This window comes from Musa acuminata, chromosome BXJ1-11 (genome assembly GCF_036884655.1).
Source record: "Musa acuminata AAA Group cultivar baxijiao chromosome BXJ1-11, Cavendish_Baxijiao_AAA, whole genome shotgun sequence".
NCBI classification, from domain to species: domain Eukaryota; kingdom Viridiplantae; phylum Streptophyta; class Magnoliopsida; order Zingiberales; family Musaceae; genus Musa; species Musa acuminata.
This window is the reverse complement of record NC_088337.1, coordinates 31,412,501-31,437,156: the sequence shown is the minus strand read 5'-3', so window position 1 is coordinate 31,437,156 and position 24,656 is coordinate 31,412,501. Positions and strand designations below refer to the sequence as shown.

General features: G+C 47.2%; 5 protein-coding genes across 11 annotated transcripts; 3 read left to right on the top strand and 2 right to left on the bottom strand.

Annotated features, from left to right (window-relative positions):
• Positions 1-589: 589 nt before the first annotated feature.
• LOC135584958 (4-coumarate--CoA ligase 2-like) lies at positions 590-4,520 on the top strand. 4 transcript variants are annotated; one of them, XM_065090985.1, is made up of 7 exons: positions 590-952; positions 1,182-2,285; positions 2,794-2,992; positions 3,058-3,203; positions 3,279-3,346; positions 3,451-3,553; positions 4,236-4,520. In XM_065090985.1, exons 2-7 carry the CDS (start codon positions 1,224-1,226, stop codon positions 4,362-4,364), a joined length of 1,707 nt encoding a protein of 568 aa, XP_064947057.1. In that variant the 5' UTR covers positions 590-952; positions 1,182-1,223; the 3' UTR covers positions 4,365-4,520. The 4 variants fall into 4 exon arrangements, with proteins under 4 accessions (XP_064947057.1, XP_064947056.1, XP_064947055.1 ...); XM_065090984.1 differs by having other exon boundaries at positions 590-1,086; XM_065090983.1 differs by having other exon boundaries at positions 590-1,090.
• Positions 4,521-5,500: 980 nt separating this feature from the next.
• LOC135597681 (cellulose synthase-like protein D2) lies at positions 5,501-10,240 on the bottom strand. 3 transcript variants are annotated; one of them, XM_065090981.1, is made up of 4 exons: positions 9,760-10,240; positions 8,645-9,634; positions 7,657-8,464; positions 5,501-7,529 (listed from the first exon to the last, which is right to left on the bottom strand). In XM_065090981.1, the coding sequence occupies exons 2-4, from the start codon at positions 9,556-9,558 to the stop codon at positions 5,772-5,774; spliced, it is 3,480 nt and encodes a 1,159-aa protein (XP_064947053.1). In that variant the 5' UTR covers positions 9,559-9,634; positions 9,760-10,240; the 3' UTR covers positions 5,501-5,771. The 3 variants fall into 3 exon arrangements, with proteins under 3 accessions (XP_064947053.1, XP_064947051.1, XP_064947052.1); XM_065090979.1 differs by having other exon boundaries at positions 8,645-9,604; XM_065090980.1 differs by having other exon boundaries at positions 8,645-9,594.
• Positions 10,241-12,386: 2,146 nt separating this feature from the next.
• On the top strand, positions 12,387-13,660 carry LOC135596665 (uncharacterized). Its single transcript, XM_065088728.1, has 3 exons — positions 12,387-12,860; positions 12,953-12,997; positions 13,077-13,660. Exons 1-3 carry the CDS (start codon positions 12,611-12,613, stop codon positions 13,196-13,198), a joined length of 417 nt encoding a protein of 138 aa, XP_064944800.1. The 5' UTR covers positions 12,387-12,610; the 3' UTR covers positions 13,199-13,660.
• Positions 13,661-16,298: 2,638 nt separating this feature from the next.
• On the top strand, positions 16,299-17,656 carry LOC103972205 (transcription factor MYB41). Its single transcript, XM_009386454.3, has 3 exons — positions 16,299-16,607; positions 16,687-17,400; positions 17,497-17,656. The coding sequence occupies exons 1-3, from the start codon at positions 16,345-16,347 to the stop codon at positions 17,522-17,524; spliced, it is 1,005 nt and encodes a 334-aa protein (XP_009384729.2). The 5' UTR covers positions 16,299-16,344; the 3' UTR covers positions 17,525-17,656.
• Positions 17,657-19,910: 2,254 nt separating this feature from the next.
• LOC103972204 (WEB family protein At3g02930, chloroplastic-like) lies at positions 19,911-24,127 on the bottom strand. Of its 2 annotated transcripts, XM_065090978.1 has the most exons (4): positions 24,001-24,127; positions 23,621-23,911; positions 22,945-23,128; positions 19,911-22,846 (listed from the first exon to the last, which is right to left on the bottom strand). In XM_065090978.1, the coding sequence occupies exons 2-4, from the start codon at positions 23,638-23,640 to the stop codon at positions 20,105-20,107; spliced, it is 2,946 nt and encodes a 981-aa protein (XP_064947050.1). In that variant the 5' UTR covers positions 23,641-23,911; positions 24,001-24,127; the 3' UTR covers positions 19,911-20,104. The 2 variants fall into 2 exon arrangements, with proteins under 2 accessions (XP_064947050.1, XP_064947049.1); XM_065090977.1 differs by having other exon boundaries at positions 23,621-24,106.
• Between the last annotated feature and the right edge of the window lie 529 nt (positions 24,128-24,656).

The window sequence follows — 24,656 nt, the reverse complement described above, 5'->3', positions numbered from 1 at the left end:
TATTTCCAGCTGTAACATAAAAATATGTCTTGAGAGACCTCCGGCGGCGATTAGCATTTTTTTCTCCTTCCAAAAATATGCCTTCTTTTTCCCGAATGATATATGTTGATTGGAATAACATGGAAAATAATTTTCATCCTATTAGATCGATCCATAGAATCTGTCGGTCCAAGTAGATAGATTGATGGGTGAATTCATTACAGTGTTTTGGGTTGGGAGGCTATCTGGTGAGAGATATTTTAAGCATTATTTGGGAAAAACAAAAATAAAGAACAGAAAATATGTTATTGGTAATGAAATCGCTTACAGCACATGGGTCACGCGGCCGACAATAATAACCAATAAGATTGCCGAGCTGCAGTAGGTGTCGATGTTTGGATATGGAACAAGGATGGATGTCGAGTCAACGCCTTCTCCGTTCAAATGGCATGCATGAAATAAAAACCGTGATTAGTTATAGATCATGTCTCGCACAAAGAGAGGAGAATAGAGAGAGAGCGAGAGAGGATTATTCTTATTCTGGGAGCAGCAGTTGCGCTTCGAGCATTGACATGAGATGATAGATGGAGGAGGGTAGGTGGGGGTAGTTCTCGAGTGATGAGGATGTTGAGAGGGTAGGCGAGGGAACGAGAGATGGATGCGTCATTGAAGGTCAGACGAGGCTGTGTTCTTCATCGAGCCTCTTGTTTTCCTAGCTACCACCACCTTCTCTCTCACAATCACCACCTAACCCCTCGTTCCCCCACCTCCTATTTATTGAATCCATACATTTCCTTCTTGTTCCAAGTCTTCGGCTGCTTGTCCTCGCTCTCTCTCTGTCTCTCTCCCCCTTTCATTCCGTGTACATGGCCAAGGGTAGGCTGATATAGGAAACCGGTGTCGTGCTTGCGGATGAAACCTTCGTCGGAAGCTGCAGAACTGGCTTGATTTCTTGCTTCCTTCTTTCTCTCAGGTTGTGGGCTGCCTCCTCGTTTGGGTGTCCAGTGTTGGATTCTTTTTCTGTATACGATTACTCGCGTTTACCACCCATTTCATGTTTTGAGTCCTCCTCGCTTCTCTCTCCTTGTCCTCTCGAGGAGGACGACGGTGTGTACGTCTGGTGCCTTGGCTGCTCAGATTCCTTCTCGTTCGTCTTTTTCTTGCCTTTGCTTGGCTATATCTTCCTTCTCTTCTTCCTGCAGAAAGAGTAGCAACACCAGCGGCCTTCTTCAATCTAAGCAATCATGATCTCCGTCGCTTCCCATGAGGCCCAACCCCAGATCCCCACTTCGAGCCGTCCGCCTGAAACCCAGCCGCCGGAGACGATCGTCTTCCGGTCGAAGCTCCCTGATATCCCCATCCCTCACCATCTCCCTCTCCACACCTACTGCTTCGAGAAGCTGCCCGAGCTGTCCGAAGCCCCCTGCATCATCGCCGCCGCCACCGGGAAGATCTACTCCTTCTCGGAGACCCACCTCCTGTGCCGCAGGACCGCCGCCGGATTGTCCAAGCTCGGGATCGAGCAGGGGGATGTCATCATGGTCCTCCTCCAGAACTCTCCTGAATTCATATTCACCTTCATGGGCGGATCCATGCTCGGGGCGATGACCACCGCCGCCAACCCCTTCTGCACGCCGGCGGAGATCTACAAGCAATTCAAGACCTCGGGCGCGAAGGTTGTCATCACCCAGTCCATGTACGTCGACAAGCTCCGCGCCGTCAACGAGGGGTTCCCCGAGATCGGCGACGGCTTGATTGTGGTCACCACCGACGCCCCTCCCGCGGACTGCATAAGCTTCTCCCAAGTACTTGATTCCGACGAGACGGCAATTCCCGACGTCACCATCGATCCCGAGGATCCCGTCGCGCTGCCGTTCTCGTCAGGGACGACGGGGCTGCCCAAGGGGGTGATGCTCACGCACAAGAGCTTGGTTTCGAGCATAGCTCAGCAGGTGGATGGAGAAAACCCGAACCTGTACCTCAAGGACGACGACGTGGTGCTGTGCGTGCTTCCCCTGTTCCACATATTCGCCCTGAACTCGGTCCTGCTCTGCTCGCTGAGGGCCGGCGCGGCGACGATGCTGATGCCCAAGTTTGAGATCGCGACGATGCTGGAAGGGATACAGAGGCACAGGGTGTCGGTGGCTGCGGTGGTTCCGCCGCTTGTGCTGGCGCTGGCGAAGAATCCGGTGGTCGAGAAGTACGACTTGACCTCCGTAAGGATCATACTCTCCGGAGCTGCGCCGCTGGGGAAAGAGCTGGAGGAGGCTCTGAGGAGCAGAGTCCCTCAAGCGATCCTTGGCCAGGTAGATCTTCTTCTTTCCCTCTTTCAGCTTCTCTCTGTTCACAATCATATAGAGAAGCATATGGCCCGAACAATTCCACCGTTCAAGCCTTGTTCTTGTTTGGTGGTAAAAGTTGTCCCGTCTCAAACACAAGCTTGGAAGTCGTCGCCGTTCAAGCATCGTTCATGTCCCTTTTGTTTTGGGGGGGACGACAAGGAATCCTTCGTTTGCATAGCTTACTCCTGCCTGAAATCGTCTTTTCATGGAAAGTTCCTATAACGTTTGTGTCAGAAAGCCCCCCCGATGTACATGATTATTACATGATGGGCAGGAATTTGCCAGGATTAATCATTGGGCAATTGGGGAATCTGCTTAAGGATGGACCAAACCATCCACCCAATTAGACTCGAGAGATTCCACATTAGCGGACTCGATGTAGCCCTGAACGATGGAAATCGTGCTTACCGTGTTCCCAGCACTTGGGCGAGCGTCTTGTTACTGTTTGATGAAATGTCGCTATGCAATGCAGGGCTACGGAATGACGGAAGCAGGGCCGGTGCTGTCGATGTGCCCCGCATTTGCCAAGCAGCCAACCGCAGTCAAGTCCGGCTCCTGCGGCACCGTGGTCAGGAACGCCGAGCTGAAGGTGGTGGATCCGGAGACCGGCTTCTCCCTCGGCAGGAACCAGTCCGGCGAGATATGCATCCGTGGGCCCCAGATCATGAAAGGTATATACCTTCGACTGCAAACATCAGAAGCACATACCTTCTGACCTCGTGACGACGCTCGACAGGCTACCTCAACGACGTGGATGCCACATCGAAGACGATAGACGTCGAGGGTTGGCTGCACACCGGGGACATCGGGTACGTCGATGACGACGATGAGGTCTTCATAGTGGACAGAGTGAAGGAGCTCATCAAATTCAAGGGCTTCCAGGTAAACATACAAAACCTCTCACGCATTCCCCCATATCCTTATCGATTACTGATGGGTTTAGGGGTATATGTGCAGGTGCCTCCAGCTGAGCTCGAGTCTCTGCTAATAAGCCACCCCTCCATTGTTGACGCTGCTGTTGTCCCGTAAGTTCACCGAGCTTTTCCTCATGATATGTTTCCTTCATATTCTCAATTTCTATTCTTTTATGTACCATTGACATGCAAATTTATGTTTGTCCTGATGACAGGCAAAAGGATGATGCGGCTGGTGAAGTTCCAGTTGCATTTGTTGTTCGAGCTAAAGACTCAGATGTCAGTGAAGAAGCCATCAAAGAATTCATAGCTAAACAGGTGCGTATCATACATCATTACAAAATTTATTTTGTGTAAAAAAGTTTTTACTTTCCAAGGTATCAACTAATCTAGCTGATAAAGATTTGATAATATATCGTCGATCGATCCTAATGCCATCTTTATTTTACTTACTATGATTTTGACACTTCAAACATATCCAAGTAGGAAATGATCGGTCAAAGATTAATCATGTCTCGTCTCGACAACTTTTCTCATGAAAGATGAACCAAATGCTAGTGCTATTCTTTTTCTTTTTGTCATGAGATAAAATGAATTATTTGAGATGAGAGGAGGATGTCGAGATAGATATCTAAATTGTAAAAGAAATTATTATATGCATGAAGAATTAGATATCACGAAGATAAAATGAAAAAAAATCATTTAAAATGATATAGATGTGTGTTCAGGAGACTAATAGTTAAAAAAGATGAAATGATTATTGTTAGTGATATAAGAAGAAAAAAAATTAATTGAAACTATAAATAAAATTTAAATTTTTTTTAAACTTAACTAAACATGTAACTTTTTATTGATCTTAATGATAGTAAAAGATCGATATAATTAACCTTAGATAATTGAGACTTACGAACTTATTATTTAGAAAGAATTGTTTGAGCTTTACTCATTTCAAGCGTTAAAATCTTACTGGTTGTTGTTGGTGAACATAATAAACGTGCAGGTGGTGTTTTACAAGAGAGTCCACAAGGTCTACTTCATCCATGCCATTCCAAAATCTGCAGCAGGAAAAATACTGAGGAAGGAATTAAGAGCCAAGCTTGTAGCTGCTTCTCAGACAGCGTCAACCTAAGCGTGTCTTTTCATACCTAAATGTGTTTATTTATGAGGTTTCCACACCTATATGTCAGTCTCATTGATAAACATATGTCTGCATGACCTTATTCTTATCAATACTAGTATGATTTATTTTAAAAGCAAGGAAGCTCTTTGTGTGATTTAAGTTTCATTCGTCTTAAATCCATCTTTGTTCCTGCTTTTGCTGGTAGTGCAACTCTTTCATGTATCCTAAATATTTTTTCTTCAATATTTGCTATTTTATTTGAACTTTCTCTCCCTGAAGTATGTTGGAGGATCAAGCTAATACTATTTTAATACAAAATGGTTCTTTATTTTGGTCAAAAGTAAGTTGTTTCTGGAATCAATTGCATGAATAATTAATCTAATACCCAGATATAGCCAAAGGAAACTTTTCCTTTTAGATTTTATAAGCTAACTGTAGTCTTGTAAGTCTCATCCCAATTTTAACATTAGAAATTAGATTTTGATTGTTCGAGTCAAAGAGATTGAGTTAGATTTAAGATTATTTGAGGCTGTACTTATGATTTCTCGATGTATCGATACTGCAAGATTAAATCAGAGGTGGCATTCTGAATCCTCTTACGATCAAGTCAGTTTCCGAAGCTTAAGGCTAGTTGGACTGATCAGTGAGATTAATCAAGTGAAGACATGCAATGTTTTGAGCAAGGGCATGACTTAACATTTGTCGCCCCTTCGATCGACATTGTTTGACTTTACCTTTCACATGGTCACTTGCAACTAGTTGAGTCCACATGTCCTCGGATATGATTGCTACTTGTCAGTATGACATGATTGACAAGTCGTTAGGATGATCGACTTACCAGCTACGTTTGGGCTTATGTGTTTGCCACATTAATTTCTCCTCATCACTAGCTCCCCCACTCCATAGTTGAGTCATAAAGTCATCCATCTTCAGAGCAAATTGGTTTTGGCTCTTTATCGACTTCTTCTACTATCATTGCATGTCAATCCAATGCAAATCTCTGAAGCTTTTGCGAAATGGATGGGTCAATGTTGAGGCAGTGTTGGGCTATTGTCCAATCAATTTTCGACATACCACTAGGAGCTTTTTTAAAGACAAAATCAATTTTGTCTTTATGATTTTGGAGCAATCATCGGATCCAAAAGTAACATACAAATCCATCGTTCCTAATACAATAAATCAATCTGAAAAGGTTCCTAATACAATAAATCAAAAACATGTTTTACCATTAAATTTTTTCTAGCATGGAAAAACACAAGAAACTCCACAAAAGAATGATAGTAGGATTTATGGTAGTGACTCCTCTGTCGAACTCAAAATTCCTCCCTTTCGAGTGTAGAGGATGTGATGGAGCAGCAGCAGAATAGGCATATGATTGAGTCATCATCCAAACACTTGGCCGTGCTTTGCCGGAGGTCAAGGGAACGAGAAGGAACCGCCAATCTGAGAGTTGGCCCCCGCCGGAGGGTTGATCGCCACCACCAGCAACGATATGGTGATGGCGACAAGCCCAGACCAGACGTAGATGATGGTCGGCGTCCTCCCCCTTCTCCCCATCAGCCCCTTGGCAAACGGGTACAGATGAGCCAACACCCAGAAGCTGAAGAACACCCCACCCAGCAGCTTGCTCCACTGCGGGATCACACTGTATATGGTCCTGCTCACCCCCACAGCAATGGCAATCAGATTCAGCATGATGATGGTGATGGGGGGTATCATCAGCGACGTCCATTTCACGACGTAGAGATCCGCAAACTCGTCGTCGTCGTCGTCTCCGGCTGACTTCGAGGTGAGCGTGAACGAGATCTCTATCCCAGCAATGACCTTGAGCAGCCCCTGCATCACTGCCGCGAGGTGAGCGCTGGTGCCTCCGATGAGCCAGAACTGCTCATTCCGCCACCACTCCTCCAGCTCGATCCCCGACCACCTGATCTCCAGGATCGCCAAGAGGCAGAGTGTCAAGGTGATGATGAGCAGGTAGGTGAGGAAGGTCACGCTCAGGGTCTGCACGATGAACTGTCCCGAGAAGAGCGAGAGCGCCGGCAGGAAGCAGTACACTATGAGGAAGACGGAGGTGAAGGGATAGATGCCGACGTTGAGGTACGCAACCCTCTGCAGAAACTTCATCCTCGGGCTGGCTAACAAGGCATTGTTGCGAGAGAAGAAGATCTCCACGGAGCCGGTGGCCCAGCGGAGCACCTGGTGGAGCCGGTCGGTAAGGTTGATGGGCGCCGTGCCGCGGAAGGCGTCGCGCTTGGTGACGCAGTAGACCGACTTCCAGCCTCTGTTGTGCATCCTGTACCCGGTGACCACGTCCTCTGTCACGGAGCCGTAGATCCACCCGACGCGCTGCCCCCACTCGGTCTTCTCCTCGTACCAACATGAGATGACACTGATAGCTTCAGCGACCGTGGAGGCGTCGAGCAGGTCGCGAGGGACGGTGAGAGCACCGGGCGGGCGGCCATTCTTCACGGAAGGGTGATCAGCAAGAGGCCGGCCTTGGAACTCTGCAATTGGGATCGAGTCGATGAGGAAACTCGAATTCCCAAACTTCTTTGGAAACGTCGACATGTTCATTTCGTCGTCGTCGTAGTCGCCCATGCGAAGAGCTCGCGTCTCTTCGGAGTTCGCCGCAGCCCGGGGCTTTCGCTTGCGTGGTAGGCAGCAGCTGCAGCAACCGGCGCTGTGCTCCTTGGCGCGAGGAGGATCGAAACCGTAGAGCGCGATGCGGCGGAAGAGACAGCCGGTGCCGACGTACACCGGGCCCTGGAGACCGTCGAGTGCGCGCATGTTGACATCAAAGAACACGGTGTTGTTGTTGGCATATCGATCGGAGGGATCGATGCCCTCGAACCGCTGCGGGAACTGGACGTAGCAGATTCGATCGCCGCCGCGGTCCATCATGAAGCACATGCCCTCGCGGAGGGCCTGCGAGTTGTAGATGTAGTGGTCGCAGTCGAGGTTGAGGATGAAGGGGCCGTTCGACATGATGGCAGAGGCGCGGACGAGGGCGTTCATGGCGCCTGCCTTCTTGTTGTGGTCGTAACCAGGGCGCTTCTCGCGGGACACATAGACCAACATGGGCAAGCGGATGTCGACGTCGGTGAAGTCCAACGGTGATTTCTCGTCGTTGTTCCCGTACAGGGATTCGTCGCTTGGAGGCTTCAACATCACCTGCAACAAAGCCACATGAATGAATTGTTGTGATTGGAAGCGTCGTCTGTGATCAGTCTATATGATCTCGCTACAATTCCATGGAACAAAGCATCAAAGAACTGAGATAAGGTGGAACACTAAGTACCTGTATGATTCCAGCATGATCGCCTCGAGAGTGCTCCGCTGAGGGGTTAATCCAAGTTCCTGGCCAGTGCGTGCCATCAGCCATCCAAGTAGCCTTAGGGATCTTCACAGGTTCCACAGGATCATCACCGGCCTTCTCCCGCTGCAGATTCATGGCTTTAATCTCTTCACGAGCATGAAACGCATCCGAGCGCCGACGAATTGAATCCGGCAAGCCATTGATCCGGACCTTGAACTCATCGTATTCTCTCTTCGCCCGTCTCCGGTCCTTGACGAAATCAGAGCGGACTTTATTCTTGTAAGGATCCTTCTTGGAGCTGAAGTAGCTCTCAGGATTCCGAGGCTCGATGCCATGTTTACGGCAGAAAGGAACCCATATGTAAGCGAAGCTGGCAGCCTCCGCCATGGCTTCAAATGTCAGAAGCGCACCTCCATCGTCCGAAACATAGCAAGCAAGCTTCTCGACCGGGTAATCGGCTGCAAGAATAGACAGAATCGTATTTGCGGTGACCAGTACGGGTTCTTTCTCTGGGTCGGCCGTGGAAACGAAGACGTCGATGCCTGGGAGATCAGATTTCCCCGTTGGATTGTAAGGCGTCGCCATTTCGAACTTCTCCTTGAGGACGGCGAGGTCAGTGGCTCGATTCACAGGGCAGAGCTTTGGAAGCTGGTCCAGAAGCCAAGAGAAGGCGAACCATAATTCGCAGACGACCGACATCCCCCACAACCATATGGCGTCCTCGTTCTTGTGTTTGATTCTCCATGTGAGAAACAGAGCGAGAACAGCCATACGAATGACGATGAGGAGCCTGAAAGATTGGATCAAGCAGATAATGTCAATGAAAACAGCAATAGCTACAACTCTGAATTCATGCTTTCCAACTATGCATATATGCAATCTAGCATGGAGACTTCGGCTAGATTAGCATGATTTGCCTGGCAGGACAGTGCCACATCCGACAAGAACGAATAGAGCAGCAGAGTGTTACCTGTAAGGGCTGAGGACGGCAGCAGGGATCTTCAATTTGCGTGTAAGAGGCCTCCATGGCTTACTGATGAACTCCTTTGGCTGTCCATGCCCTCCTCCTCCGCCGTCGCCGCCGTCAACGTCGTCGTAATTCTCCTCGGACCATATGGCGTTTCCATATCCGTATGTACCCTTCGTCTCGAATAGCCACCGGGTGTGATCGAACTCCCCCGTCTGCGTCATGGTCTGCGAGTGCGGCAGCTTCTGCGGCTTCACCACAGACAGCCCTCGCTCCATCTTTGGCGCCCCAGACGGGAGATGCGGCAGCGTTAGGGCCCGCCCACCGGCTGTCCCCAGCAGCTCGCTCAGGTCGGTCGTCTTGTACGGCTCCTTGCACCCCGGGCAGACCCCGCCGCCGGTCTTGGCGGCGTCGGTGAAGCAGTCGACGCAGATCATGAAGTCGCACTCGCAGGGAACCATCACGTTCCCGTGCTTGTCCCGCATGACCATGCAGTCGCACCCCTCAATGGCGCATGTGAGGCCGTTTCCGCCGCCCCCACCCTGGCCGCTCTCGGAGTCGATAACCTTGTCCATGACGTGGGCGCGGGTGACGCTGTTGAAGCCGCCGGTGAAGATGGAGCTGTTGACGTACTGCTCCTCCGCCTTGGTCGAGATGGAAGGGTCCATGGGCTGGTTGTCGGGAGTCATGGGGATGTGGACATGGTAGTTATCGAAGCGGCCGCTGCCCAACTCGCTGCCGGCCAGCTCACTGTCGAGGTCGTCGCGAGAGAAGCTGATGAATCGGCCGGACTCCGTCCTGCGGCCGAATTGGACTGTCGGGCCGCGAGGGATCGGGGGCAGCTCGGTTCTGCCCTGCGGTGGTTCACCGGGGCCGCGGGTGGAGCGGTTGGATCGGAGAATACCATTGGAAGCCATGACTCCGCTTGCTTCTTATACTGCTTTAATTGGAACCTGCAGAACGCTTCCGAATTGAACGGGAAGTCCGTGAAGACTAAGGAATTCAATCATGGATGATAAGAGCAAAAATTGCAGGGTGAGGAAATATCCAATCTTGGCAAAGATTCAAGGGATATTTGAAACACGAGTCCAAGTAAGGGCTTGAATCCGCGAACTAACCTTCGAGCGTCGGAGCTACGACGCCAAGCTCCTGTCCTCTTCGAATCAAAGCATTGGAGCGAGGTGAAGCTTCGCCGCTGAGCCCATGAACAAAGAAACAATGGAGTTGACGAGCGCTTTTCTAATAAAGCAGAGCTGAGAAGGTAATTAATTAGACAAACTATTCGCGTTCTCCTGCCGTCGCCGTCTCAATTCTTTGAACACTTCAAACGACGAGCTCGATCGAATGGATTACAACTCCGGGAGACCAAGTCCAGAAAACACACTAGAAGACACCAAATTCCCTTCTTCAGCTCGAGAAGCGGCTGAGAAGAAACCGCGTTTTAGGTGAGGTTTCTTCTTGTCGTCCGCACAAACACCTCGTCTGCGCCCAAGATGCAAACTTTCATGCAGAGTAAGCTGAACCGAACTCGTCCGCCACGAAAGAAATCTTCCCGCGGAGAAGAAAACAGGAAGGAAGCCGCGGTGGGAATTCGACGGATGAGCAATGGGGACCGAGAGGGGGAAGGGAGGGCAGCAGAGGACATTTATAGACGAGGAGAACAGGAATATGACTCACCAGAGATGGACAATACCCAACAGGAGACGCCCCCACCGTTGGATCGTTGATCGAACGAACTTCAAAGCTCTTGATGCGCATCCAACGGACCACATGTACTTTGTCCCGAGGTGGGTTTCCGGCCCAATTCCTCCGGCTCCAAACAAGACTCGACGCGTGGCAATTCCAGGCCTAAATTACGATGATGACCCTGCGATGGCGGAGGGCATCCGAAGACGCATGTTGGGTCTCAGTCACATTTTGCCAGCTCATCAGATGTATACACATTCCATCGCGGAGTTAGCCGATTAGAGAGAGATTATACTGATCCGATTTAATTTAATTTAATTTAATTGAATCCGAATCCAACGCGGGAGAGACGACCGAGGGCATCATCGTAAATATAAGCAGAGCCGGGGTCAACATCCTTAGAGCAGGTCAAAATTGGATTGTCCAAACGCAAACGATCGTGCCTGCAACTACGACCAGCGAAGGGAAAGGCTAATTTATTTGGGAGGGGGGCCGGACGAGCGAGCTGAGCCGTCGTCTCCGCTTCCTTCGTCGTTGCGATCACGACGAAGCAAGCATCGGTCTGGAGGGGGAAAGCCGGCGTGGGTCCCCTCGTCGCTTCGTGCGGCGCCACCACTGGGGCGCGAGATTGCCACCACCTTAAAAACCAGAAGAAAGAAGAGGTATCGGATTGGAGAAGACTACTCGAACATTATATTATAAGCAGACATGCTTAGCATTGGATAAACACATGGCCGAAGTTTAGAACAGGATTCTGTGCTGAGGGACTCCGGTGGCTTGCTCACCGTATCTCCCACAACATGCAACAACTAAATAATAATAGAACATGCACGGTTCGGCGATCTCATGTTCTGGTCATTGAAGTGAAGGAGGAGGAGGCATATGCTTGCTTGACTTCTGAACAGATGTGGTATTTCTCTATTTGAAGTGGCAACGAGGTGCTCGCTCACTTTGTCAGCACTGCATCTATTGGCACATTACGCCACGAAACGGAGAAAAGGGAACATCAAAGATCACACTGGCAGGATGGCTTCTTCTTTCGAGACTCTGATGGTATACAACATCACAAGTATATATATAATATAACATCACAGGATGGCTTTCTCACAACTCTACATAACATCACCTTTCTTCTCCGACCAGAATCGACTTTTGAAGTCCTTCCATTAACAAACGACTTCTCCAGCTGATGTTTTGGGCACCGGTGAACAGGCGCAAGCAAGCCGCGTGGTGTGAAGAAGAAGCAAAGGGCACATGGCCGAGCTATCCCTGCCTTCTTCGACGAAGCTGTTGAGCTGAAATGTTTAGTATATAGATGTTCTAAGGCGCTTGCTCTGGTCTGGGTTTATGCTTAAGCTTGGCGTCAAATTCAGAGTGAGGTTCCTTCCCCAAAGCTGGACAGACATGCCTCCATAACTTCTTCTCTACTGTTCTGTAGAACGATTCAAAACAGAGAAACCACCGGCAGCTTATCGAATGAAGTATGACAAGTCACCGGCCATGAGAGAGAGAGAGAGAGACTTGACCGAGTAAAATATCTACATCACCGCATGCCCCATAAGATTACAGGAAAAACAACATGGCAGGGTTTGTTGTTTCCACAGAAGCATTTCTTCAAACACCATGGCGAAACATTGACAAGAACTTCTTGTCCCTACCTTTGAATCTACCGATATATTTGAAGCTAGCGAATCATCCGGCAGAGTTGTACGGTTGCTGATTAACGCTCAGAAGAAGAGGTCCCACTTAACATTAAAGCGCTTCGGCCCAAGTCCACTGGGTGATGAAGCAGCACTTGGTGGAAGTGACGTAGTTACAGGGGCCACGTCGTCCTGGAAACTCGTCAAGGTGACTCGATCCTTCTAGTACCAAGGTATGTTTCCACTGGCAGGGCCCGCACGAGGGAGTCTCGTCGCATCCAACGCGGCTTGGATCCCCGCACTCGTAGCAACGGTCACATGACGGCGTAGATCTCGTTTCGATTTGCTCCTCCCAAGTCAAAACCCATTCAAACGCTGACACCGCCAGCCGCATCCGAATCTATATGCCAACTAAAGGGAATCCCAAAAATATCGACCGTCCATCAGTGACCCAACCATTAAGTCCGGCCTCGCTTTAGGAACCTTTCCATGGGGAAAGAAGAGGTGCAATGATTTCCATGCACAGAGTCCTATAATTAAGACACTACGCAGTTGCGGTTCAGAATACAGCAGCTCATCTTCGTTGGGCAGTCACCGCAGCAGCAGAGCCTCTGGCCACACTCGCCTCTCCAACAAGAGAAGAATGCAGCGCCAATCCCTGGGATCGCCTGGCGCTTCCGGAGGAGATGGGAAGGAGGAGAAACGGAGGAGCATTATCGGCGCCGCTGGATCTGCGGTTACGGCGCCGCCCGAGAAGCCGGAGGCGGCTTTCGATGCGGACAAGCTGATCCGGACGAGCACCAGGGCGGACAGGTCCATCCATCTCATCCCCGTCTTCACCATCGTCTGCCTCGTCGTCCTCTACTTCTTCTCCCACGAACCCACCCACGCAGGTCGGTTACCCCCAGGTCCATTTCCTCTTGATCCCCTCCTCACGCGTGCCTTTGGCCTAACCTTGTGCGTCTTCCTGCCTTTTCGACTTCAGATCTTCAAACCTTCAGCGGCCCCGCCCTCCGCTTCGACACCAGAGGTATAATGCTGCTCTCCTCCTCCTCCCTTCTCTATATATGTCTCGTTCCTTTCTGCGATCCGTCTTCCTCTTCTTTCAGATGCGGTTTCGGGGACGGAGACGGGAGGCGTAACGTCAGCAGCGATTCACGAGAGCCACCGGGGAATGAAGGCATCGGCGGCAGCGAGGCGGCTGCGCCACCGAAAGCTCAAGAGCACCTAGCTCTCCCCCGCACCGAACCAGCGAGGCGGCTGGTTCCTTTGGGGATTAGCTGAAGCTTTATCTTAATTGATTCGCTGGTTAAGAGCGGATTTTCCCACAAATGTCCGATAAGGAAGCACTAATCGTAATTAGTGCTTTCTATCTCTTCTTTTCCCTTTCTTTTTCTGGTTTAATTTCCCCAAGCTTGGAGCAGAGGATTTCGTCTTATCCAGCCAGCTAAAAAGATAGCGCATATCTCGAGGAATCCGCAAAAGAAATAAAATGGGCGGTCGCTATTAATCCTCTGTTCATCTGCACGACCATTAAAGCATGCTTATCTTATGGTTGTCCATATGCCTTAACGTGATCGAGTAATTAGATTCAATCGGGCCTTCTTTCCCAGAAGCCCAGAGAAGCGACGCCTAATATTTCACTTCAGCTGAAACATTTGACCGTGTAATATCCAACACAAATCAAACTATTAGAACACTCACGTTAGCTTGACTGGATTATGCGTAGTATCTTCGAGTGACTAATGCTTGTGTTAAGCCTGGAACGACGAAAGGGTGTCACAGTAATCGACGACTTTTCCGAAGCTCTTCCTGTGGTGTTTGTGTGGTGAGTGACTGACGAGGAAGCTACCGGTGGAACAAGTTGCAGCTTTCGACGTTGTGAAGCTACACCTTTGCATCAAAGCTGTGAAGCTCGTTATAAATCTTGACTGAACATTTTGAAGATTCATTCAGTAGGAGTCTATCAATCAGGAATATCATCTCTGTCATATGCGAGTTTGAGGCCATAGATGATCTCTCCCCTGATGTATTGGTTCAGCCGAGAGAGTCATCAGAATGATGAAGTCTGCAAGGAGGAAGATGACCCTCATGAGATAAGGACACCCATTCAGAATTATGCAGGCTCTCACAGTGTGTTTGCGTGGAGATCAAGAAAGGCCTCGATCTCTTTGATCACCACAGAATAGTTTATGAGAGCTCTGCATGCCTGAAAAAATCTTACAAGTTGGAGCCCACGAACCCTCTTTGCATGTTTGAGTAAACGAACAAACTCATTGAGCTCATTGTTCTTCAATCAGTCGTCATCGATGTCAAATGGCAATCACTGTCACTTCGGAGCGCCGATGCAGATGGACTAGCTTCCACGGTTTCCCCAAATGATTAAAGAGACAAGCATGCAGTTTCTTTCATCCCGAGTCCGATGTATTTTTAGCTGCTGCTTCTTTATTTGCTCGTGTATCTATTTGGTCAGGAGATAGATTTGATGTGATACGACATGTTCTTTTCTCCTTTCGTTACTCTCAAATTCCTCCGCCTCCTCCCTTGGGTGGTATGTTTAGATAAGAGTTGCTGAAAAGCTTAATTGCTTGCTGGAACAGAAGAAGTTCACCGGGTATCTCTGCAAGAGAGTTTTTCCTTTGAGAATGACAACCTGGTGCTTCTTTCAACTAATCAAATACATGAATCGATATGACTATTCATTAACCAGGAAAAAAGGATCCATTTCGGGAGCCATGAAATGCTACAGCCGAAGAGGAAGTGCTTTCCCCCTTCACTCCACCACTAGATTTCGCAGAGGTGGAAAGAGTAAGTAATGCCTAAAGCTGGGCAAAGCATGCTGGATTAGGATTAGGGTTCCCATCAAAAAGAACATATGGAAAGAGATGGACCGAGATCAATCGTTCCAATATGTGAAAGTCCAGATTAGCTTTTCCTCCTCCCAACGGGAAGTCGAGCTGGAGAAGCCAACGGGCATAAAATGGTCAAGTATGTAGCTTGTAAGAAACTTCATGTGCTGGTGATTCTCGACTGGCTTTACCATCGTTGGCTGATGAAGATGTTGCAGACGCAATTTCCCTTGAAGCATGAACAAAGCAGAGAAGTAAAAGGTTTAGCTCTGCCAGTCCTACCTGCCCAAAATGCTTGGCTTAAGAATGGAGATGGAACCTCGAGCCACACAGTCCACCTTAGCCGCCAGTAATGACACATAGGGCAGCACGATTTCACCGCCCTAGCCAATCTAGCTAACCTGCTCACTTCTAGTTCTTCAAAGACGAAGATCTTAGACCAGTAATGGCGAGAGTCAAAAGGGTACCTTTTGAGATAGTTATGTCACTGGGGAAGAAAGCAATGTTCTTATCCACTGAACCTTTTACTCTGGTAGAACAAGTGTCCAGGTTGGTGACAAAGGCCACCCAACTTCACTTGCCGATATCTTTAGCAAGCAAGAACATGGTGGGAGTCTCCAAGTTTTCTTGTGGCTTATTGATCAAGTCAATGATACGATGATAGATTTCATGGATCCTCGATGACGAACTCCACCCAAAAAGGACAGTCTTTTCTTGTAACGAGAGGCGAGCTTTGTACATTCAGCAATGGGTAACAAAATTGATTGCACTTTTTCTTCTCCATCTTTGCGTTTTGTTCCGAGTCGGAGTGAGAGATGGGAGTTACGAAGCAACAGTCGTGATGACGGCATTGATGTCGAAGAAGGAAGGAATCCACCAACCAAAACAAAGTGAGTAGTACATCAGTTGTTATTGGGGTAATAATTAGTAGACGAGAGAAGAAGAAGAAACAAGAAATCTAACAGAATTAAAATCTTAGATTAGTTTGCTTAGTTCACGTTTTGAAATGTGGCTGCTGAGAGGAACACTGTGTCATACATAAATCATATGCTGCTGCATATGAGGAGAAATCCGTCGGATTAGTAGCAGTCAACGTTGCCCCTTGTTGCTTCTTGCTGCTGGCAAAAACATGGTTGAACTATCACCATTTGTTTGATGGAAACTTGACCTAATCACTGATCTGTTTTTCCTGCTTACGTGCACTCCCCTGAAACCTCTCCCCCACAGTCCGAAGGCTGCCTTCTTGTCCAAGGGACCGGACCTGTTAGATTTTTCGTATCTGTATCCATCATACAGGTAATGATTTCATGCATGTATATGACGTGGGAAGCGTACGTTTATGTAGAAAGTGCATGGATCAAGTGAGCACAAACCTGAAAGCATATAATATGGTTGCATTGACCGACTGAAATGGTGGTCAGACTTGGAACCCTATATAAGGCCAAGACATCACCAAGCTAATCTCACCTACTCGGCCTTCACTGTCCCTCCTCTTTGAGACGAGCTTAAGACAGCGTTGCAGGGAAAGATGGGGAGGTCCCCCTGCTGCGACGAGATTGGCGTGAAGAAGGGGCCATGGACGCCGGAAGAGGACAAGCAGCTGGTGGAGTACATCCAGCGGCATGGCCATGGGAGCTGGCGGAGTCTGCCGAAGATGGCCGGGCTGAACCGGTGCGGCAAAAGCTGCCGACTCCGGTGGACGAACTATCTCCGTCCTGACATCAAGCGGGGGAAGTTCTCGGAGGATGAGGAGCGGATGATCGTCCACCTCCACTCCATCCTTGGAAACAAGTAAAGCTAGCCCAGAGATCTCCCTCTTCTCTTGTTAAGCTAAACCAGAGGTGTGAAGAGCTTCTGCTAATTCATGCAGGTGGTCCACCATTTCCAAGAGTCTACCGGGAAGGACGGACAACGAGATCAAGAACTACTGGAACACCCATCTCAAGAAGAAGCTCCTCCTCATGGGGATCGACCCTGTCACCCACACACGAAGAACCAACGTCGACCTGCTCACGATCCTTCCTACTCTCCTTGCTGCCGCCACCAACCTTGGAAACCTGGGCGACCCATTGAGCAATGCTCTCCGGCTTCAAGCAGATGCCGTGCACTTGGTCAGGCTCCAAACGCTCATCCAAGCCATGAGTACTGCTGCTCCAAACATGGATGCCATGAACCCCTCGAGCTCCGCCTCCCTTGGCACCTGCTATCAGTTTGATGACACCCAGCTGAACCAGCAACTCGAGGGACTTGCCAATGTCCCTCTTGCCCAAGGAGCTACTGGTTTCCCTTGTTTGGCCAGTCCATTCGAGGAACAGGAGAAGGTGACACATCCCGAGGGCTCATCCGTCACGACAGGACTCAAAACGGAGGGTCACAATGGCATGATCAACCCAGAGTCCAGCTCCTGTGCCGCCACAACAGCTCTTTCCACCCATTCACCGGTTCCATTTCCCCAAGAGAGGATAGCCACGGACTGCATGCAAGATCCGATCAGCTCGCCTGCTTCAATCCCGTTCCAGGATTGGTATGGACTAAGTGCAGGTGGATCTAACGACGATATGATCTGCTGGAAAGATATTCTAGAGTAAGCAATCCACCTTCCATTTTCTGCCAGCGAAGAATCTGTGTCCTCCATCACTTGTTGCATCACACTAGCTAACATCGTGCTCATCTGATGCAGCAAAATTTCGTGGGCAAGCGAATCATAATCGTCGACTTGTAGGATACACAGAAGAACAGTATTTCTACCTTTTTTTCTCTTTGCTGTACAATCAAACACACAAACTATGTACCAAACGTTGGCATCACATTGTTCCCACTGTTTGTAATATGTGATTTATCCATACATAAATCTCTTTCTAGATGTTCAGCTTTTCCAGATTGTCCATTTGTTTGTCAGAAATTTTTAGGATCCACAAGGGTAGATGAAGCTACTGATGATTAAGTTAGTTGGAATAGGAAGTAGCTTGTGGCATGAAGTTGATGTCTGCTGAGAAGGACAGCATCGATCTGGAAATGGAAGGGTCTACATTACTGAGCTCAGTGATGGCATCAATTCCCCATAGCTTTTGTGTAAGGAAAGCTATGAAATTATTGAAGCCTCGACTTGATGATTTCATTCTTTATCTTTTCTTTTTTGTGTGTATATGGCACTTATTCCTGCAGCCATGCAAACAAAAAAAAGTCCAATATTAGTTATCAATTAGGTAAGGCTGATTTCTTTAGCCATAAGCCATTGACTGCTACTGCTACTGCCCCAGCAAGAAGCTAATATTAGTTATCATTATTGATTATCGATGTGCAACCAAAAGAAGTTATCGTAAGACATTCATTTTATCACGATCCAAGTCTGATGGGTAACTATCCTCTAAATTTTGTTAAGACATTCATTTTGTCACGATCCAAGTCTCATGGGTAACTATCCTCTAAATTTTGTTAAGACTAAAGCACGGAGTCAAGATTCTAATAAGTCAATTTTAATCTTACGAGATTAAATCAGGACAGATTATGAAGTACGTTTTAATGCACTTTTCGATATGAGATTTAACTTGATTTTAATTTTAATGTCCTTTTATATTATGAATTACCAAGGATTAAAAGGTTAATGAAGTGGTGACTTGGGAGCTTCACATGAATTCATTCATCTTTTCCATCCTTGTATGCTATGGTGAAGACACAGCAGCAGGAGTGCTTTTCCATAGCAATCACATACTGTCAGGAAAGCCTTGTCCCATGAGAGAGAGAGAGCACATGACATTTAGTAGGTAACACAAGGCAATATCAAACAACTAAATTACCTACCCTCAAAGAATATTAGATATGATTCCAACCTAAAACTAAATGTCATTACATCACCAAAGACAGAAGGAGAAGCCAAACCTGTCGGTTCATTGGTTGATGTCATTAGAGTTCCAGCCTAATTTTCATTGATGTTTGGCTACTGAGATCAAGAGATGATTGACAGAACAGGAGCTAATCGAGTTAAGGTTGAACAGCTAATCAAAGTTGTTCTTGGAAGACATAATTGTCATCTCTGAATATTCTGCATGTTGATGTCTCTTCGATACTTTTCTGTGTGGCGTCCAGGTTCTGTGCTTGCTTCCAATGTTAGAGTTCCATAGGATGAACCATAGTTGTTGAAACAATGGATTAGGTATGTAGCTTTGTCCAGTATTAATTCATCCAAGCAGTTGTGAGCAAATGTCTTGTTTTCTTTGTTCTACGTTGTTTTCTTTGTTCTACGTTTATTATACTTCTCTCATTTCTATATTAGACTAAATTAGGGTATTATAATCTTTCCCACTTAAGGTTTCAGTAGTAATCTGAAACACATAAAAGACCTTAACATATTAAGGATGGCTCCATATTACTTAAAAACCAGATTTTAATATGATTCAATTCGATAAAATAATTAACTTATTAATTTTGTTAGATCTTAAGCTATTTGTCCACAATGCTTAAGTTCATATTATAGTAAACTTCATCAAGCATTCGATTTTTTATCTATTTTCGATGAAAAACTAAACCGATGAGACATCAAAATTATTCTAATAATCACGATAGGATTGTGAAATATCCTTTTGTATATATATATATATATATATATATATATATATATATATATATATATCGAGGAAGGACAAGGAAACATTGGCGTCCTTCTATCGCAATTGCAAAACCTTTTTTGATATTTTTTTTTCTCTGTCTCTATTTTAAGGTTCTGCCATCACTGAGAGTTTGGAGGTTTCCTCTCAACCATCATTGCAGACTGGTAGCACATGAACGTCGCAACAACTGCGACCTACCCACCACTCTTTCGGCCAATCATAGATCCAACACTTGCAACTCTTGGATTGGATTCTTTCATATGTCAACATCAGAGCCCAATTCAAAATGGATTGTATGTTGGGCCCTCTTATTTGTTGATTTTTCTTCTTCTCTCTTTTTTTTTCTTTCTTCAACTTTTTAGTTCATGACCAAAGATAAGACATTCAAAAAGATTTGGACAGCTTATAGATAAGCCCATGGATACATTGTGGGATAAGCATTCTTCTAACATGATCAGATGCAACATAACACATGACAGAACTGGTATGACAGAACAAGTAATCCAACTTTTTCATGAGAACCAAATCAGTGAAACAAGGGGTCTGAAAGAAGACCCAAATTTTAGCTCACTGGACACAGAAGCAAACAATTTCCGATACAAGCACTATATATATATATAACCCACAGACCATCATCAAACTATTACAAGCATCTCAAACCATCTCAACTATTACAAGCTTCTACTTATGGTTGCTCTTCTTTTTCAGGAGGCTCCCAAATTTCTGCATGAAAGCCTTCTTCTTCTTTTGCTGCTGCTGCTGCTTATCGGGCGAGGACACCCCATTTTCGATGTTATCTGTTGCCAATCCGAATGCCACATCGAAGCTAACACCATCAGTCTTTGAGTCCAACTCATCGTATGTCGACTCGGTCTCGTGCTCCCTATCTGTCGACAAATCCTTGTCGGTTGTCTTGCCATTTTCCCATGTCTTACCTCTTGCATCTAATGCTTCTTCCTCTTGAGCACTGTTGTCCGTCTTCTCTTCCTCCGATACTCCTTTATCCGTGTTGTGTTCCTCGGGCTTCTCTGATGGGACTTCTGATTCTGGTTTTTCTTCTCCATCCTGATCATCTGTGTTTTCCTCCAAGGGATCAACTGAGATTGTTTGATCAGACTGTTTTGAGTTGCTTGATATTTCCCCATTTTCCTCCGGCTTCTTGGCTGTGGCCTCAGAGAGCATATGAGAGAGTTCTTTGACCTTCTCCAGAGCTGCAGTTTCTCGGATTCTGAGGTCATCATTCTCCTGACTTATATTTTGCAGTTCATTCTCTTTGTCCAATAGCATCTCCTTCAGTAGCAAACTCTCAGCCTTAGCTTCTTCCGCAACAATGTTGGCAGCATTTGCCTCGGACTCCAAATGCTTAAGCTTATCCAACAGCCGGAGTTCCTCTTCTTTCGCAGCTGATACTCTGAGTTCTGCTTCTTTCAGTGAGTCAGTTATCTTGTCCATGTCTGTTTTCATGGTGATAATTTCCTCCTCCGATCTCTTGATAGAACTCAAGAAATCAAGCGCTTTTGAGTCCCACACAGATCTCGAATTTTCGAGCTCCCTCTCAAAACATTGAACAGTATCTTGAAGACAAACTATCTCATGTTTTGCTTTTTCCAGCGTTACCTCGTAATTTTCTTGATTTCTTTCGATTGTCACCTTCAACTCATCTATCTGAGTATGAGAATTCTTCAGTTCAGATTGCTTGATTAGGAATTTTTCTTGTGTTTCACGTGCTTCTGTTGATACTTCATGCAATGCTGAAGCCAAGCCTTCCATTGCCTTCTTAACTTTCTCAAGTTCAGACTGAGTGATATCAAGGTCATTTTCCAATTTGTTCTTCTCCTCTGTCAAGTTCTGAATGTTTAAAGTAGCCATCTTCTCATTACTCTGAGCATGAATTTTTGCCTCTTCCACAATCTGAAGCTCAGATTTTAGAACCACAATCATCTTTCCCAATTCCGCTGCTTCCTGTTGTGCTATATCAAGGTACTGACTTGATTCATCAAGTTCTGTTTTGTGCCTAGCAACATCAAGCTTCAAAGATTCCACTTGACCTCGAAGAGCAGCAACTTCGCACTCTTTGTCCTGCAAGACTGCACTGCTCTCCTCTAGCTGTTTCGTAGCAGAAGCAAGAGTCTCTGATGATGTTTTTCTCGACTCATTTGCTTCCTCCAGTTGAACTTCTAACAGTTTGGTCTTCTTTTTCCACTCATCCATTAGATGACTTGCATCAGATTCAGCCTTCTTTGCATCAGTGACCTCAATTCTAAGCCCCTCAATTAATGCTCCCAACTCCACCAACCTGCTCTCAGCAGCTTTTGCTTTCTCAAGCTCACTTTTCAATTCAAAGACCTCAGATTCTAACTCCATTTTGGAGTCAAGCAATGCTTTAAGATGGGTAATTTCACCTGAGAGGAGCTCCAGCTTCACTGCATTCGCTTCAGCAGTCTTTGTAGACTCATAAGCCTGGCTCGAGGCAGTGTTCTTTGCGTCTATTGCCAATGTAAGTTCATGTTTCACCTTTTTGAGCTCCTCTGTAGCCGAAAGCAATGCGGCAATGTCCAAGGCATGGTGGTTTTCAATGCTTTCAAGCTTCTTCTGCCACTCTTCTTCTCTTTTCTGAGCACTCTTGATGCTGTCCTGCTCCAACTCACTTGCACGAATCTTGTGAGTTTCCAGAGCATCCTCCGCTCTCTTCCGAGCAGCAAGACTCTCCTCGAGTTTCTCATTTTCTTCATCAGCCAATCTCTTGACCTCATTTAATTCCTCAAGAATGTGGGTCTTCTCGATTTCAACAGAAACCAATTGTTCATTTGTCTTCTTCAAGTCCTCCTGAGCTAAGTTTAACTGAGCTTGTAGATCCATTCCCTTCTCGACTAGCTCTGAAGCTTCATTGTTCTTAGACTCCAGAGTTGAATCAAGCAAGGTTTTCAGGCGGGTAACTTCCCTGGATAAGAGTTCCATCTTGTCTGCATTGATCTCAGCGATCTTCATTGCATCATCAGCATGAATCAACGCACTGTTCTTTGCTTCGGTCGTCATTGCCAGTTCTTGCTTCACCCTCTGGAGATCCTGAGTCGTGGCGACCAGCGCCGCAACATCCACAGCATGCTGGTTTCGGACAGTATCAAGCTCCTTCTGCCGTTCCTCTTCCCTCTTCTGTGCAGCCTCAATACCGGCTTGCTCCAATTCGTCTGCCCGGAACTTGTCAATCTCTGCAGCTTCCTCTGCTATCCTCTGGGCAACAAGCGCGTCCTGCAGCTTGTCGTTCGCATCATCAGCAGATCTCTTAGCAGACTTCAGCTCCTCGAGAATCTGGTTCTTCTCCTTCTCAACAGACGCCAATTGCTCTTTTGCCTTCTTCAGATCCTCCTGAACCGCACTCAGCTGTGTCTGCAGCTCAGATCCCTTTGCTGTGCGTGGTTGCTTCTGCAATCAAAACTCAAAAGCCAAAGGGCCAAGTTGTTCATCATAGTGATGATATACGACATCATGGTGAATTATATGTGTTGGTTCATTGGCCTTACATCAGGAGTGGTGGTCTTCGGCCTCGAATCAACCGATTTCGGTGATCGATCAATCGAATGGCGGGATGACTGCTGCAAGAAAGGTGAAGCTGGATCTGCCTTGGCGGATCCAGCCCTTCCTAGTTTGCCAGCTCTAGGAGTAGCCGGTGTGCCTTTGTTGACAGAAGCTTCAAATAAACCAGATCTGCGTTCAATATATGCGACTTAGATCTTCGAAACAACCAAACTAGGCAGTTCCAGCACAAAGATCGGCAATGCCATACAAAACGAACCCAGATCAGGAAGAAAAAGCAAGAAAAGATGAGAGTGGTAGCAATCAGCAGAGCCTGTCCTCATAATTCGCGATCAGATCGAGGCTACACAGTTAATGAAACAGAGTAAACACCAAATTTGACCATGATCTAAGCGAAGGAAACCTTCCTTTTCTTCATCTACCGAAAAGATGGGAACTTTTATGACCAGATCAAGCCCAATAACCACGGTGAACTGAAATCCTCGCAGCATTGGCGCTATGGACCAAGGAAAAGAGCGCAAAGGATTCACCTTGACGAACGCAACCAAATTAACACCACAAAGTGCGAAGACAAAATCTAGGCTAAAAAAGTCAATTTTGGGGGCAAATTTCCAGGGAGAGCAGACGAGCCCACCTGAGATCTGGGGAGCACGGCGTACTTACTTGGATTTGGAGGGCAGCATCGTCGATCGCCCGCCACAAGGAGTGAGGTGCGAGGAGAACAGCAGCAGCCGAGCGGCAGTGGAGAGAGGAAATGCCGGCGACAAGTCAGGATTTTGGAGTTTGGGACAAGGGGGGCGCTTTGTCTCAGATTAACGGAAGACGAAAAAGAAGGAGAAGAGGAAGAAGAGAGAGAGGGGGGATTGGGGGAAGGGAGTAGAAGGATTCAAGTGAGAATAGGATAGGACGTGGTCTGGAAAAAGAGATCACTCACTCCTCCTCCTCCTCCTTTCTCTGCAAAGAGAGTAACATGAAAACCGCAAGCATAGTTGACAGCACACTATCGTGTAGGGTCTTAAAGGAACCACCGTCTTACTACCTACATGTTTATTAACTGCTACGCTCTATGATTAGGTCTGTGTTGAGCAAAGCGAATCTGTCACCACATCGCGCTGTCTGTCCGATACGCAGCTACCGAAGGGAAAGAAGAAGTAGATGTTGGTTACCCGCAACAAGCGAAAAATAAAAGCCATTTGGATTTTGAGCATGCTATTATTCCCAACCCATCTACGACATCTAATCAATGTAGCATTACCTTCTTCGAGATTAGAATCTAACAATATCTCATTTCAAGTTGACTCGGATGACCGCAGAACACTGGTGTCGCAGAAGGCGGCATAAGGGATGCTGGCGATGAGAAACGAGGGAGAGACGAGAGAGGGCGGGGCGGCGGTACGTGAGAGGACTGCAAACCCGCTTGCATTGAAGCCGGTGGGGGTGGTGTGGTGTACGTATGCCGGTGTCATAAACTTGTTGTCATTACGTAGCATGCGCCCATATCTGCAAACCCGAAGAGGCTCTTTAAAGATCCATCCATCGCTTCCGACCGCCTCAGTTCTTGCAGGAGTGTGCTGCTGCGGCAGGATATGCTTGTCTTCTTCCCTTCAGAGTCGTGCGACGGCTTGATGACTGGGAAGAAGAAACCAAACTACACACACACACACTCTCTCTGTCTCTCTCTCTCTTTGAGATTCGTGCG